The following is a 17,432-nucleotide window of genomic DNA, read 5'->3' as shown; positions in this document are numbered from 1 at the left end:
AGGCACATAGACACAGGCAACAGAGCATGCACAATGTCGGCACTAGTACAGTGTATATCCACCTTTCGCAGCAATGCGGGCTGCTATTCTCCCATGGAGACGATCGTAGAGATGCTGGATGTAGTCCTGTGGAACGGCTTGCCATGCCATTTCCACCTGGCGCCTCAGTTGGACCAGCGTTCGTGCTGGACGTGCAGACCGCGTGAGACGACGCTTCATCCAGTCCCAAACATGCTCAATGGGGGACAGATCCGGAGATCTTGCTGGCCAGGGTAGTTGACTTACACCTTCTAGAGCACGTTGGGTGGCACGGGATACATGCGGACGTGCATTGTCCTGTTGGAACAGCAAGTTCCCTTGCCGGTCTAGGAATGGTAGAACGATGGGTTCGATGACGGTTTGGATGTACCGTGCACTATTCAGTGTCCCCTCGACGATCACCAGTGGTGTACGGCCAGTGTAGGAGATCGCTCCCCACACCATGATGCCGGGTGTTGGCCCTGTGTGCCTCGGTCGTATGCAGTCCTGATTGTGGCGCTCACCTGCACGGCGCCAAACACGCATACGACCATCATTGGCACCAAGGCAGAAGCGACTCTCATCGCTGAAGACGACACGTCTCCATTCGTCCCTCCATTCACGCCTGTCGCGACACCACTGGAGGCGGGCTGCACGATGTTGGGGCGTGAGCGGAAGACGGCCTAACGGTGTGCGGGACCGTAGCCCAGCTTCATGGAGACGGTTGCGAATGGTCCTCGCCGATACCCCAGGAGCAACAGTGTCCCTAATTTGCTGGGAAGTGGCGGTGCGGTCCCCTACGGCACTGCGTAGGATCCTACGGTCTTGGCGTGCATCCGTGCGTCGCTGCGGTCCGGTCCCAGGTCGACGGGCACGTGCACCTTCCGCCGACCACTGGCGACAACATCGATGTACTGTGGAGACCTCACGCCCCACGTGTTGAGCAATTCGGCGGTACGTCCACCCGGCCTCCCGCATGCCCACTATACGCCCTCGCTCAAAGTCCGTCAACTGCACATACGGTTCACGTCCACGCTGTCGCGGCATGCTACCAGTGTTAAAGACTGCGATGGAGCTCCGTATGCCACGGCAAACTGGCTGACACTGACGGCGGCGGTGCACAAATGCTGCGCAGCTAGCGCCATTCGACGGCCAACACCGCGGTTCCTGGTGTGTCCGCTGTGCCGTGCGTGTGATCATTGCTTGTACAGCCCTCTCGCAGTGTCCGGAGCAAGTATGGTGGGTCTGACACACCGGTGTCAATGTGTTCTTTTTTCCATTTCCAGGAGTGTATTTTGTTCACACCGACCTACGTAGAGAGAAACGATCACTATGATAAAATAAGAGAAATCAGAACTTGTGCGGGAAGATATAGGTGTCCGTTCTTTCTGCTCGCTATAAGAGATTTGAATAATAGAGAATTGTGAAGGTGTTTCGATGAATCCTCTGCCAGGCACTTAAATGTGATTTGCAGAGTATCCATGTAGATGTAGATGTAGATGTAGATGTAGATGTAGAACGTAATCTAGTCTCTTTGGAGTGCATCGCAAGGGCAATTTTTGCTCTGGTATATGCAGTGGAACTACTACGGACCGCTCAATACCATTCGATGAAATCGGAATGTGGTCTGACGCATCAAAGAAAGTTTGTGCTTTTTCAGCTCTCCTGTTTCGCACCCTTTTCTGTCGTCCTAACAAACGCATGAATAAAATGGCCGAGTATCTCTCTAAGACCCTTAATTCGGCAATGCTCTCGGTGCTACCTACGCCCCTTTGTTGAACACTTTAAAAATTTACCTGTACAGATAGAACCTGTGACCGATCCTAGGCGTCTACGGACAGGCTACTATTTCGACACCCAACAACTGAGTGACGCTTCATTGCTGCCCTAGAACCTGCTTGCAGGCATATGGAATCTGAGGTGTGCTGGTAGGGTCGCCTGAATGAAGATGCTTACGAATCAGTCAAGGGTTGTCTCTGTACAGGTAAATTTTTACACTGCTTAACAACGGCACGTGAGTGGCATCGAGGGTGTCACCGAACTGAGGCATCTTACAGGGAGCCTCTGTCATTTCATTCATGCACGTGTCAATGTTGCAGCGTCCCAGTCATCATACACAGGAGGATGCGAAATAGTTTGGCTGAGAAGCGTAAACACCCTTCGCTGCTTCGGATCACGTTCAAATCACATAGAATGGTTTTGAATCCTCCCTAGTTTACCAGCGAAAAAACTGTGGTTGCGCTATACTCCAAACGGGTCAGATCACGTTCTCTGCCGTTTCAGCACCACAACGTCCTTAGAGTAGAGCTGTTCTCTTGTACATCAGACTGCAAACTATCATTTCCGATCGGGAAATGCATGTAAATTAAGTCCCAAAGGAATGATGTGGTTTTATTGGCTCCCGTTGTGCAACCTCCTGAAGCCTTTTCGTGTCGATTCTGACCGGTGGTGTGTTTAAAATGTTTTCCTCGTCCACGAGTACGAAAACAGCGTAATTTCAACGTTGGGTGTCGCAGTTGTGACTTCCATTGCAGAAGCGTCAAGCGATGGTGTGAGATGTGGATAAGGGGGAAGGGAGGAGGAGGAGGAGTACGCCTTCCCATTGTGTGACATGTTCACGGTGACGCAGGGCAGAATTGTGAAAATTTGTTGTCAATGTGACATCATTAACGCACCTTACATCTCATATGAACTTCTGGGTTCTGGTATTTTTTTCTTTTGTGTAGACCACCTTAGTGTTCAAAGAATCGACGAGCCCGAGGCTGACGCCCTAGGGCGCCATGCTTTTGCACTGTTACAGGGGTCGGCTGTAGGCATCTCTACCCAAATTTCACATCTATACGACACAATGGGTAAAAAATGACGTGGTTTCAAAAAGTGACCCTTTAATTCTTTTCCTTAGTGTATTACGAAAACAAATTATTGTTTAACAATATTATGAAAAGGAAAGTTGCTGCTCACCATATAGCGGAGATGCTGAGTCGCAGATAGGCACAACATAAAGACTCTCACAATTAAAGTTTTCGGCCATTAAGGCCTCCGTCAACAATAGGTGCCCACCACGCGGTTAAAGGCGCTACAGGCCGGCCGGTGTGGCCGTGCGGTTAAAGGCGCTTCAGTCTGGAACCGCGTGACCGCTCCGGTCGCAGGTTCGAATCCTGCCTCGGTCATGGATGTGTGTGATGTCCTTAGGTTAGTTAGGTTTAAGTAGTTCTAAGTTCTAGGGGACTGATGACCTTAGAAGTTAAGTCCCATAGTGCTCAGAGCCATTTAAACCATTTTTAAAGGCGCTACAGTCTGGAACCGCGCGACTACTACGGTCGCAGGTTCGAATCCTGCCTCGGGCATGGATGTGTGTGAAGTCCTTAGGTTAGTTAGGTTTAAGTACTTCTAAGTTCTAGGGGACTGACGACCTTAGAAGTTAAGTCCCATAGTGCTCAGAGCCATTTGAACCATTTTTGAACCAGACACCCACCCATCCCTCCCCCCCCCCCCCCCCCCCACACACACACACACACTCACGCAAACTCAACTCAGAGGACTGCAGTCGTGTATGTGTGTCTGACATCAATTGTTGAAGAAGGCCTTAATGGCCGAAAGCTTTAATTGTGAGATTCTTTATGTTGTGCCTATCTGCGACTCAGCATCTCCGCTATATGGTGAGCAGCAACTTTCCTTTTTATAATGTTGTTACATTCCATCCTGGATTTTTCATGGTTTGAAATTATTATTTAAAATATTCTTCATCAGTATTTCAGCCTCTGCTGCTTCCATAATTGTTACCGAAAATTAATTAAACATTTTGTACTGGACTGCGTGAGGCTTTGTTACTGTAAAATGTAACACATGCGTGAAACTAATATTAACTGCATTGTTTAAATTTTGTGTCCGATTTCGTAAGCATCCAAACTCATTGCTGATTAGTTCCTTACACAAAGTTCATTTCCAAAGCATTACTTGTGTCTTATTCGTATGAACAGTCGTGCAGTAATTTAACAGAATAGTTACGAACAGCTCATATTTACTGCATACATTTTATGCATTTTACCATATAAACCGCTCTGCGCCCTATCAAATCTTAACTGTTGTATTGCATTGCTCACGAATCAACAAACAAAATAAAAACAGTTTAGGCAATACTGAAATATTTTGGAGAATTTTCTGAACCATTTGAGATCAGAACATGGATTAGGTCAGGAGATGGATTATCGACATTATTTGTCAGTTTAGATTTGGAGAAATTTAACAGGAAATGGTAAAATGGAACTAAAGGCAGAAATATTTACAAAAGTCTCCAACATTTAATTCGCCTTTGTTGTCTATCGTTTCCTGTTGACTTTGTATTCATCTCCAATAACAGACCATAAGGAAACCAATCTATGGAGAAACTCGATGAAATACCGGAAGAAATTGGCTCCACATTTCATCTGAGAAGACGCACTATACTGAAGGGACGAGATCGAGATTCAAAAATGGAATTTTTATCACCGAATTCGACACAATTACCCAAGTAGAGAAATTCAGGTATCTAGGAGTAGCTATTGTACCAGCTGGGATAAATCGTGAAGCTAACAAAGGAATAATTACAAGTCTAAAGAGATCATAGAAACTCACTCGGCACAGATACGACAAACGTGGGAATTCCATAAATTAATTGTAGTGTTGTATACACCTTTTGGTACAAAATTCTACTTTGCGTAAAAGAAGCCGGACAAGTCCAATTACGACTAGTGCTCAGATGATTTCGTACAAACGTAATTATGTATGAAGATAACAGAAGTAATTTTGTGCATCTAAGTGGCCTGGTGCAACTCTTTTAACTGGACGCCTGTCAGGCGACTTGTGTTTCCTTAACCTACCCCAGTTATAAAACCGTGAAAAGGGGGCCCATAGTTTAACGCCGAATCGGAACCACGTGTGGTTTCTGGCAACTCTCCACATTGTTTAGAGGTGAAGGCTAGTCTACAACGGAAACTGAAGAAACCAAAACCGTGGTACGACCGAGATCCGATCCCGTGACCTCATGGCGTCCAAGCACGCTATTCACCGCTAGACCACCAAACGCAAGATATGTGTAAATAGTTCATCTATAGATTTTGTGAGTGAGTTTGCGAGCATCAAAATATGTGTTGTATATGGCTGTATCTTTTGATTGCACTGACTTTTGACTTAAACTTTTCATACCGCCAACATGATACATCTACGCGTTCCTGCGAAAAACGAACAACAAAGTGATCCTATAACGGTTCAGCTTTTAACGAATGAGTTACGGAACCTTAAAAATGAACGAGTGAAAGTCGTACCTCGATTTCCCGTAGAAAAAGGCACCAGAAAATACAAACGGAATCGAATACACGTCGAAGATATGTTACGAGTAAACCAGCTAGTGTTCCCCCCAGGTCTGGAGAGTCGCCAATACACAAATTGAAACGGGAGGTCTCATGCTCGAATCTGGTAACCGAATACGCGACATCGGTTCTCGCGAACAAATAAGAATTAAGAATTTCTCGGTACCTAGGAATATCCAACACCGAGATATTGTGCCAACAGCCTTGCCTCGTTGGATACACCGGTTCCCGTCTGATCACCGAAGTTAAGCAATATCGGAAGTGGTAGGTACTTGGATGGGTGACCGTCTGAGAACTCCACGCGCTGTCAACATCTTTCCCTTCGCCATTCCGGCAAAGGGAAGGAGAGGTTATGGCATAATGTTCCCGATCATCAGACTTTGTGCCAACATCCTGAACTAAATTCCATGCCTCTTGTAATGGTCGCCTGGTCGTAGATATTGCTAATTGCTATAATCGCACTATTTCACTCCCATTTACGGAGCTTGTTAGCACTTGATGTTAGGTTGGCGCCATTAAAATGCATTGTGGTAATCACTGCTGCTTGCTGGATCGCTGCTGAGTCTCGATGTTGATGCTGGCTCTAAATCTGGTTGTCTAGGGTTAAAAACATGAGGTCCCGTATTTTTTATGTGCTTTTGATGATAAAGAATGAACGAAACCAACAAATACGTAAACTTCAAATATTTATTACTCTGGTGGCCATCTTAATTCCACTGTCCACCAAAGACTATGACACAACACAACTTCCTTTACATGTTCTTTGCATTGTTTATCCACCTCAAACAATAACACACTAACACACTGTACCGAAGTGACATTCCGACTGCCTCTCGACCCTTCTTGCTGCTCGTATTTATAACATTGTCAAAGAACTACTAAAAAGAGATATAGTTTACAAGTCACATGTACATCTGTTATCATAATTTGTGCAGAAAAGTTATTAATTTGCATCGAGTGACATAATTTAACATGTTATTAAAATGACAGACAGATTTGTTGACTTGACAGAATAATTCTTTGTTACAAAAAGTCCGTTTTTTAGAAGTTTGTCAATTGACTTCTCTAATTTGCATAAATAAGTAATTAACATGAATTATTAAGAAATACATTGGTTTTCGTCTAAAACAGGATTGATTTCGTGAATACTAGGTGAAACCGCTCCTAGTGAACAAATAGGTTTCACTGGGTGATTTTTATTTAAGGAGATCCAAAATACCTAAGTTGTACACTATTTTTCGTACTTCATATTAATTATTTAAGATGAACTCAGTGTTTTTACATGATGACATTTGCTGTATCAGTGATCAAGTGATATTAACTTTTGTGTGGGTTAGTTATTCAGTATAATTTAATGGGCTGACTGTTTATGGAGACATGTTACGCAATCATTGTTAACATACACAATAACTTTTCTATAATCATAAATACTCGTTAAACTGGTTGAATTTGGCGGGTATCGCATACTTCGGTACAGTAAAGCCTTTAATATGTTCCGTTACACTCTCCTCAGCGTCTCATGAAGTGAGATTGTGTGACGCTGCTGATGGCGATCCATCAGTCGCACGGGGGCGTTAAGTTGGGCGGCCCTCTGGTTGCTATTAGGGAAGAGTAGCCTATGATCCGGCACCGGGTTTCACACTCTCCCTTATCTCTTTACCGTCATCCAATACAATGACGGAAAAAAATCACGACACCGTGAAGGACTTGAGCGACATAAACGAAAGTTGGTAGGCGTGTGTTTTACGATGTCTATTGAAATTTCGTGCCAGTCGCGTAGGAGTGTCGCTAGCAGCATCTCAGGTGGGTTGATATTAGTCAAGAATGCCTTTAAGGTGGCAAAGACGCCTTAATCAACAGCTCACTGAGTTTCAACAGGGTCGGGTAACAGGGCTACGGTTAGCTGGATGTTCCTCCTGAGGCATTGCAGACAGACTTGGCAGGTATGTAGCCACTGTACGTGATTGCTGGCAGTGGTGGTCACGAGAATATACGGTCACAAGAAGACCGGGCCCCGGACGGCCATGTGTCACTACCGAGTGGTGGACTATCGTGCAGTATGAGCAGCAGCTGGAACAACAGACACACAATCAACTGCCATTAGTCGGTTATGTCAAGGACAGCTTCGAACCTGGCGCTGTGTAGGATGCGTCCCACTGATTCCAAACCACCGCCATTTGCAACTTCAGTAGTGTCAAGCTCATTGGAAGCCACGGTGGAGGACTGTTGTGTTTTCAATAAGAGCAGGTTCTGGCTCGGTGCCAGTGATGGCCGTATGTTGGTTAGAACGAGGCCACTTGGGATCCTGCAACCAACGTGCCTGTGTGCTAAACACAGCCGGCTGGGGTGGCCGAGCGGTTCTAGGCGCTACAGTGGAACCGCGCGACCGCAGCGGTCGCAGATTCGAATCCTGCCTCGGGCATGGCTGTGGGTTATGTCCTTAGGTTAGTTAGGTTTAAGTAATTCTTAGTTCTAGGAGACTGATGACCTCAGAAGTTAAGTCCCATAGTGCTCAGAGCCATTTGAACCATTTGAAATCAAAAGACTGCAATTTCGAGTAAGATTAGCATTTATTATCACGATAAATGGTCTGGAGTGCGATTTCGTAGACAGCAGGAGCACTCTTGTGGCTTTCCGACACACCCTGACCTGTTGTTTTGCCATTCATGAACAGCATTCCAACAGGAAACCGCTCGCCCGCATACCTCTCTGTTGAAACGCAACATGTTCTACAGAGTGTTGACATGTTGCCTTGACCTGCTCAGTCATCAGATCTGTCATATGGGACATCACTGAACGACAACTACAGCGTCATCCACAAACAGCATTGGTCGCCTCTGTATTGACCAACCAAATACATTAAACTCCAGCCCACAAACTGACATACGGCACCTGTACGACACAATGCATAGACGGCTTCATGCTTACACTCATTATTCTGGAAGTTACACTGCTTTCTAATATACCAGCATTTCACATTTGCAACGGCTTATCTCCCACGTATATTAACCTCTGATCTTGCAATGTTAATGACGTAACTGTGTTACAACTAGACTAATGTAATGCACTGCGAATACATAGAAAGAAGGATCCTTTATTGTATGATTATATGATAGCGGAACAAACACTGGTAGTAGTTACTTCTGTAAAATATCTGGGAGTATACGTGCGGAACGATTTGAAGTGGAATGATCATATAAAATTTATTGTTGGTAAGGCGGGTGCCAGGTTGAGATTCGATGGGAGAGTCCTTAGAAAATGTAGTCCATCAACAAAGGAGGTGGCTTACAAAACGCTCGTTCGGCCTATACTTGAATATTGCTCGTCAGTGTGGGATCCGTACCAGGTCGGGTTGACAGAGGAGATAGAGAAGATCGAAAGAAGGGCGGCGCGTTTCATCACAGGGTTATTTGGTAAGCGTTATAGCGTTACGGAGATGTTTAGCAAACTCAACTGGCAGACTGCAAGAGAGGCGCTCTGCATCGCGGTGTAGCTTGCTGTCCAGGTTTCGAGAGGGTGCGTTTCTGGATGAGGTATCGAATATATTGCTTCCCCCTACTTATACCTCCCGAGGAGAACACGAATGTAAAATTAGAGAGATTCGAGCGCACACGGAGGCTTTCCGGCAGTCGTTCTTCCCGCGAACCATACGCGACTGGAACAGGAACGGGAGATAATGACAGTGGCACGTAAAGTGCCCTCCGTCACCCACCACTGGGTGGCTTGCGGAGTATAAATGTAGGTGTAGATGTAGGTGTAGTATGTATTCCCTAAATTTCATTACTCCACATTAATTATTTTTTTGTGCTGCGATTTTTTACCGTCAGTGTATAACACCGTACTACACACACAAACACACACACACACACACACACATACATACACGCATTATAGTCATGTAAAAGTATCACACACACTTAACATAAAACTCTCACTTCGCGAAGGAGAGGTGCCAGTGGCGCGAAGGACAGGAACTACCTTTGAGATAGGTGGCTGAAACCTGCCCTTCGGGTTTTCCCAGCCAAGAATGCCAGATGACTACATTGTTAACAGAGGTAGTTGCTAGTGAAAGGACAGTACCTGCTGGGCGAGGCGTGTGTGTAGGGAGTCGGCCGCAGCAGCAAGGCGCAGGCAGCCAGCAGCAGCAAGCGTGGACAACAGCACAGCATGGCGAGGACTCACTGAGTGACGCAGGAGGCAGACGCCGCCAGTAGTACAGTCTGCCGGCGAACTGAGCTCCGGGCTCCCGAATCCCCACTCCCCATACTCCTCCACTACGTCAGAAGCACACGTCGAGGCCGTGGTGCGTACCTCACAGCACGGCGCACTGCGGGTGTTACGAGAGGCAGCAGCCGTCTCTGGCGGGGAGCGGGCAACTATTTCAGACGAGTTTACCAATTTTTGACTACGCGTTTACATGAAAGCGAGCACTCGATAGCACACGACAAAGTTAAGACCTTTAGTAGGTGCCTTTTCAATTACAGGGTGGCGCACGAAATGTGTTACCATTTTGTTTTTGAATATAAACTTTGTTGTCAACAGAGTCTGAAAGGAACATATACTACAATGAAGAGCCGTCCATGGAGACTTGTTCTAACTCGGCACATGCTCAATATGTCCACCATTTCGTTTCCTAACTTCCTTCCAACGAACACTGAAGTTAGTGATTATCCTACGGCACGTGTCTTCCGTAATTTCACTGCAAGCTTGAAGAACAAGTCTTCTGAGCTCCATTAAATCACGTGAACGTTTCGGGAAAATTTTTCCTTTACGTACCCCCAAAGAAAAAAGTCACATGGACTGAGGTCTGGACTATTCGGGGGCCAATTTTGTCCGTCATTGAAGCGACCTGGAAACCTGAGTGAAATGATCCACATGTCGAAATGCTCATGTAAAAACTCCAGCACAGTGTTTGCAGTATGTGGCCTTGCTCCGTCTTGCATGAACCACTGCGTGTTGAAGGGCAAGGCAGTAGCAAGAAGCTGTGGAATGAAGCTACTGCGAAGCATGCTCAAATAACGCTCGCTGTTTACAGTTTCTTCGAAGAAAAAGGGTCCAATAAGTCCGTGACTGGAAATTGCTGCCCACGCTGTAACCCTCGGAGCATAATGTTGTCGTTCATGAAGCACTTGTGGGTTTTCAGTGGCCCAAAAGCGTACATTTTGTTTGTTAATCACATCGTCTAAATAAAAATGCGCCTCGTCTGAAAACCAAACGTTGTTGAGAGTTTCTTCCCTATCCTCCGCCCACTGAGCAAACAGTAGTTTCTGCTGCTTGTGGTCTTCAGTGAGCTTCTGTGCACAGGTCATCTTGTATGAGTACGTATGGAGGTCACCTTTAAGAATGCGTTGAACGGAGCGTCTGGATATACCCACTTGCACTGCTGCCTTTCTATACGATTTCCCGGGACTTCTCTGTACAGCAACTCGTACCGCTTCAATATTGTCTGGCGAACAAACAGGCTTAGACCGAGGTCCCTTCGCTTCCAATGCTGTTCCTTCCTGTACAAATTTATGGTACAACCTGTGGATGGTCTTCTTGCAAGGGACCCATCGTGTGTTAAACTGTTGTCGAAAACGCCTCTGAGTCACAACAAGGCTTTAAACTGTTGTCGAAAACGCTTCTGAGTCACAACAAGGCTTTTCGTTTCATTAAAAAATAACGCAATTGCCAATCGTTGCTGTGTCGTCAGACTTCCATTGTCAGCCATTGCTGCTTACTAGCCTCCTAGCGGCAGTATCGTGAATTACACGTTATTTCGTAACTCATTTGTTTTTCCAAGCTCTGCTGCTACTGCTGTAGAGATCCCAGCGGGATATCTAATGTGCGTCGTTAATTGTGAAAGAAACAATTGGTAACACTTTCGTGCACCACCCTGTACATACTGATTTCCCGTGGGCCCTGCGTGGAGCCGAGCATTCTCGAAGTTTGGTGGACAAGCTGCGTGGTGTGACGCCACAAGTTCGTTGTTGGGCCCATACTTCTTCAGCACCTATAGGCCATACCATAGCGTGTCTTTTAAATCAGTGGCGACACAGCGCAGGTACACCCAGCGAGTATTCACCACATACATTCGTACCACACGGTCTACAAAACATGGTGAACTTCTTTCAAGTCACAATGTCTTCTTCTTCTTCTCCTCGTTAGAGGAATTTCAGATCATCTGACCCTTTCTGGCTCTCATAATCCTCATCTCTTCCAAGGTCTTCCAATAACCTTCGACCCACTGGCTTGGGGTTGTAAACTATTTTTGGTAATCTGCCACTATCCATTCATTCCACTTCAGTCTGTCGGCGTTTACTTCATGTACTGTGGGCCCAAAACATTATGACCACCGGCTTAACCCTAGCAATACCAACTCATTGTTCATGACGCGCATTACCAGGGGGCGGCGGAGGGTATTTCACGCCAGTTATAAAAAATTTCGTTATTTCTTGTTGACTTACATTAACAACACACTTTTTAAAGACATGCTGATGTATAAGTAGGCTGCAGAAGCTAAAAGTGTATTTTAGCACACTCTTAGCAATATCAGAACACTTTCAGTAGCGTGCACTACCAGAGGAAAGGGGGGGGGGGCACTTTATACATCCCAGCACCCCATGAATCAAATTAAGAAATGCAAGCCACGCGGGATTAGCCGAGCAATCTAAGGCGCTGCAGTCATGGATTGTGCGGGTGGTCTAGGCGGAGGTTCGAGTCCTCCCTCGGGCATGGGTGTGTGTGTTGCTCCTTAGGATAATTTAGGTTAAGTAGTGTGTAAGCTTAGGGACTGATGACCTTAGCACTTAAGTCCCATAAGGTTTCGCACACATTTGAACATTTTTGAATAAATGTAAACTTCGTTAATTGTTGTTGACTTTTATTCACAATACGCCTTTTAAAGGGATACTAGGATGTGAGTAAGGTCCTGTACCTGAAAATATCGAATATGACATTCACTGGAGAAGTGACATCTACACTTGTGACTTAAATTTTGTTTTCAAACTGTAACTGAAAACTTTGAAAGAAAATGGTGGGAAGTGATTGAAGAATTCATTAAAAACAATTTTTGTTTCAGAATTTTGAAATATAAAGTAACTGACTAGATTACCATATTTTCAAAAGGTGGACATAAATTAATTAACCCCCACCCTTCTCCCCCGCCCCCCTTCGTACATTGAGGCTTAATAGCGTATTGGTCGGAATGAAATACAGTAGCGATTGTGTGTGGCGCATATTCAACATTTCGTGTATGTGGCACTTGATCTGTACGCACAGGTCAAGTAATTCCCGTTAAGTATGGGCCGTTTGTTTGTGACTGTGCCGTTGGCACCCAGTAGCGTCTGTGTTCCATCAGGTCCAGGTCGGGCGAGTTTTGTGGCCAAGAGACCAAAGTGAGCTCATTATCTTCCTCCTCAAGCCACTGTAGCACAATTCTGGCCATGTGACACGGATATTTATCCTAGAGAAAGTTGCCATTGCCACTGGGATAGACGTTAAGCATAAACGAATGCAAGTAGTCCGCAGTAATGTTCATGTAGTCCACATGTGCCACTGTACCTTCGATTTCTGCCGCATAACACAGAACTGTCCCCAACGGCCTGTGTCTGTGACACGGTGCGTGTTTAGAAGACGTCCGCATGGATGGCAGTATATTCCGAGTAAACAATCGACCGGTCGTAATAAGAAGCGTGATCCATCCGACAAGGCGACAAGTATCTATTGATCTACGGTGCAATCTCGATGATCCGGTGCGTACTGCTGTAGTAGTTGACGATACCGTTGCGTTACTGTGGGAACCTTGGGTGCCATCTACTGCTGAGCCCAATCTCCAATAATGTGCTCTGAACGGCGTGTTCCGGAACGCCTGTGCCTGCACCGGCATTGTACTCTGCCATCAAATCTGCCACAAATCGCTGCCTATCCTGCGTATTTTATTTTAATTTTTTTATTATTATTTATTTTTTCATCAGTCAGTCAGTCAGTAAGAACTGGTTTCTTCGGCCCGCCACAAATTCCTCTCCTGTGCCAACTTTTCATCTCGGAGTAGCACTTGCAACGCCGGCCGGAGTGGCCGAGCGGTTCTAGGCGCTACAGTCTGGAACCGCGCGACCGCTACGGTCGCAGGTTCGAATCCTTCCTCGGGCATGGATGTGTGTGATGTCCTTAGGTTAGTTAGGTTTAAGTAGTTCTAAGTTCTAGGGGACTGATGACCTCTGAAGTTAAGTCCCATAGTGCTCAGAGCCATTTGAACCGTTTGAACTTGCAACCTACGTCCCCGATGTCTGTCTTCCCCTGCAGTTTTTACTCTCTACAGCTGCCTCTTAGTGTCATGGAAGTCATTCCCTGATGTCTTAACATATTTCTTATCATCTTGTCTCTTTTTCTTGTCAATATCTTCAATATATAGTATTGGTTAAAAACAGTCTTGGTTACAATTTTAGTTTTTTCAAAAATGGTTCAAATGGCTCTGAGCACTATGGGACTCAACTGCTGTGGTCATAAGTCCCCTAGAACTTAGAACTACTTAAACCTAACTAACCTAGGACAGCACACAACACCCAGCCATCACGAGGCAGATAAAATCCCTGACCCCGCCGGGAATCGAACCCGGGAACCCGGGCGTGGGAAGCGAGAACGCTACCGCACGAGCACGAGATGCGGGCTTTTAGTTTTTTGTTTTTTTTTTATTTTTCAACGGCGCGTTTTGCCTTATTTAGGCATATTCAGGTTATCTAAATAGACAACAAAGATTGTTAAATAGATGTATTTTTTCTCTATTGTCTATTTAGATAACCTGAAGATGCCTAAATAAGGCGAAACGCGTAGATGAAAAATAAAAAAAACTAAAATTGCAACCAAGACTATTTTAACCAATACTGTTGAGCACTAGTTTGCTGTTATGCCACATATGGACTGGGAGAATTTCTTCAATATATTCCTCTCTTCGCCGATTCTGTAGAGAACCTCCTCATTCCTTACCTTATCAGTCCACTTAATTTTCAGCATTCTTCTGTGACACCACATCTCAGACGCTTCGATTCCCTTCTGTTCTGGTTTTCCCGCAGTCCAAGTTTCACTACCACACAACGCTGTGCTTAGAAATTTGTTCCTCAAATCAAGACCTATGTTTAATGCTAGTAGGCTTGTCTTGGCCAAGAATGCTTTTTTTTGCCAGTGCTAGTCTGCTTTTTATGTCCTCCCTGCTTCGTCCATCATGGATTAGCTTACTGCCTTCTCTCGTGGTCGTGCGGTAGCGTTCTCGCTTCCCACGCCCGGGTTCCCGGGTTCGATTCCCGGCGGGGTCAGGGATTTTCTCTGCCTCGTGATGGCTGGGTGTTGTGTGATGTCCTTAGGTTAGTTAGGTTTAAGTAGTTCTAAGTTCTAGGGGACTGATGACCATAGATGTTAAGTCCCATAGTGCTCAGAGCCATTTGAACTTACTGCCTAGGTAGCAGAATTCCTTAACTTTATCTACTTCGTGATCGCTAATCCTGATGTTAACTTTTTCTCTGTTCTCATTTCCGCTACTTCTCATTACTTTCCTCTTTCTTCCATTTGCTCTCAATCCATATTCTGTACTCATTAGACTGTTCATTTCATTCAAAACATCCTGTAATTCTTCTTCATTTTCAGTGACTACAGTAATGTCATCAGCGAATCTTTTCATTGATATCCTTTCACCTTGAACTTCAATCCCAATCTTGAACCTTTCTTTTATTTCCGTCATTGCTTCTTCGACAAACAGATTAAATAGTAGGGGCAAAATAATGCATCCCTTTTCAATCCGAACACTTCGTTCATGGTTTTCCAGTTTTGTTGTTTCCTCATGGTTTTGGGTGTTTTGTACACTATCCGTCTTTCCGCATAGACCTCCATTTTTCTCAGAGTTTCGAAAATTTTGCCTCATTTGACACTGTCAAACTGCTTCACGGAAGAGACATCTGCGGTGAGGCACAGACGGCAAACACCGTCTCGGCTGCTACTGGTTTCACAGCCCTTTAACCAATTTTTATAGATGCCTTGTTTGGCCGTTTCCGAGATGTTCGTTCCCAGGCACCGGATCTTAATAATCTGCCATTTTCAAAGTCGCTTACGTTACTGGATTTCCCCTTTCGCGGCTTGTATTGGCGGAGGAATGACTCCCCATTCATTATGTAAGAACAGATGTCGTAAGTCAGATAAAAGTTAAAACAACATTTATTTGTCGATTAGAAGTATAGAACGTAACACACACTGGCTTATAACTCAATAACCGGCATATGAATTTCGATGGCATTCTCATCACGGTAGAGCATAGCCATTGCGAAGGTGCTTTCAGTCACATTTCTTAGAATCGAATGGATAGCAATCGACTCATAGATTTGGTGGGAGAATATGATCCGAAGTATCCATTTCCACAGTTCCCGAGGCATTTTTGAACAAGTTCAAGCGACGTCATATGTCCCATAAAGAGCAAAGAATTTATATGATGGAAACACGTGCTACTGGCGGAAAGACTATTGAACTAACGTTAGTAACTAACACAAGAAGAGGAGGAGGAGGAGGAGGAGGAGGAGGAGGAGATTAGTGTTTAACGTCCCGTCGACAACGAGGTCATTAGAGACGGAGCACAAGCTCGGGTTAGGGAAGGAGGTGAAAGGAAATCGGCCGTGCCCTTTCAAAGGATCCATCCCGGCATTTACCTGAAACGATTTAGGGAAATCACGGAAAACCTAAATCAGGATGGCCGGAGACGGGATTGAACCGTCGTCCTCCCGAATGCGAGTCCAGTGTGCTAACCACTGCGCCACCTCGCTCGGTGGTAACACAAGAAACGCACACGAATAGACACGGCGTAAACCATCACACACTGCACTATGTAGTTGGGCAGGAAGCAATTTCTTCATAAGGATGTGCGGCAGTGACGGAGTGTTGATTTTTGTCTGGGAAAAGCAGTGTCCTCCACCACGAACTTGACACGCTGTTCGCTTTACGGGCAGACTGTACCTTGCGCCCGGCCAAAAACGAACAGCGTGCGGTCGCGACTGTGTACAACAGGTTTCCAGGTCAGCTTTGGAAGCGCCCGCCTCTCACTGAACGGCGAGGTCGCTGACTCACGGGTGACCACATCGCGTAGGCGTCACCGACTTGCTCGTAAACACTGCGCGATCGGAAACGGAGCGGCAGCTCTCCTTGAAGGCGCTCCGAGAGTCATCTGGAATTCAAGGAATGTCACCACTCTACAAGGTCGCAAACACTCACCTCTTTCTTATATCAGCACGCTGTGCGTGAGTCGGGAAATCCTGGTTTCTACGAGAGGCATTCAATAAGTAATGCAACACAACTTTTCTCGGCCAATTTCAGTTGAAGGAATGAGGACGTTTTGTTCTGGGACACAATGGAATATTCCCACTGCAGCCTTTATAGTTACACGAAGTTCTGATAGATGGCGGCGCTTTACATACGCTTCAAAACGGTGTCTATGGAGGTGCGTTCTCCGCCCCCGGTAGCTGAGTGGTCAGCGCGCCAGAATGTCAATCCTAAGGGCCCGGGTTCGATTTCCGGCTGAGTCGGACGTATTCTCCGCTCAGGGACTGGGTTTTGTGTTGTCCTGATCATCATCATTTCATCCCCATCGACTCGCAAGTCGTCGAAGTGGCGTCAAGTCGAAAGACTTGCACCCGGCGAACGGTCTATGGAGGTGCGTTCCAAACAGAGATCTGTCATTGAGTTCCTTTTGATGGAGAACCAGAGCATCGCAGATAACCATAGGCACTTGCGGAATGTCTACAGAGAGCTGGCAGTGAACAAAAGCAAGCGGAGTCTGTGACGGTACGTCACATAAATGGACATTTGGAGAAAAGGAAAATAAAGGTTTTTGTTTGTGTCACGTGTGAATTATAAATTATTTCAAGACTGTGTACGTGTACGCGATGTATAAGAAAGATTAAAAAAGTTAAATAATAGCACCAAAAATCACAAACAGCGATGTGATATAAAAATAAAAAAACATTCTTTTTATCTCTGTAATGAAAATGAACATGACCAGAGACGATTGCTTTTTGAGAGTGCTCCTGTTTTTGTATCGTCAAGAGGTAGGCC

The 17,432-nt window shown here is 45.6% G+C and overlaps 1 protein-coding gene and 1 pseudogene across 1 annotated transcript in view; one reads left to right on the top strand and one right to left on the bottom strand.

The window, feature by feature from the left end:
* LOC126100888 (uncharacterized) overlaps positions 1–9,577 on the bottom strand; it is an 80,912-nt gene extending 71,335 nt beyond the window's left edge. Inside the window, exon 1 of the mRNA XM_049911556.1 lies at positions 9,447–9,577. Within this exon, the coding sequence (XP_049767513.1) occupies positions 9,447–9,535 (89 nt within the window). The 5' untranslated portion in view covers positions 9,536–9,577. The remainder of the gene's footprint in view (positions 1–9,446) is intronic.
* On the top strand, positions 5,561–5,679 carry LOC126102189 (5S ribosomal RNA; annotated as a pseudogene).
* Positions 9,578–17,432: the final 7,855 nt, after the last annotated feature.

This window comes from Schistocerca cancellata, chromosome 9 (assembly GCF_023864275.1).
Source record: "Schistocerca cancellata isolate TAMUIC-IGC-003103 chromosome 9, iqSchCanc2.1, whole genome shotgun sequence".
Taxonomy (NCBI): domain Eukaryota; kingdom Metazoa; phylum Arthropoda; class Insecta; order Orthoptera; family Acrididae; genus Schistocerca; species Schistocerca cancellata.
Note: the sequence above shows the minus strand (reverse complement) of the source record. Positions and strands in the feature narration are given on the sequence as shown.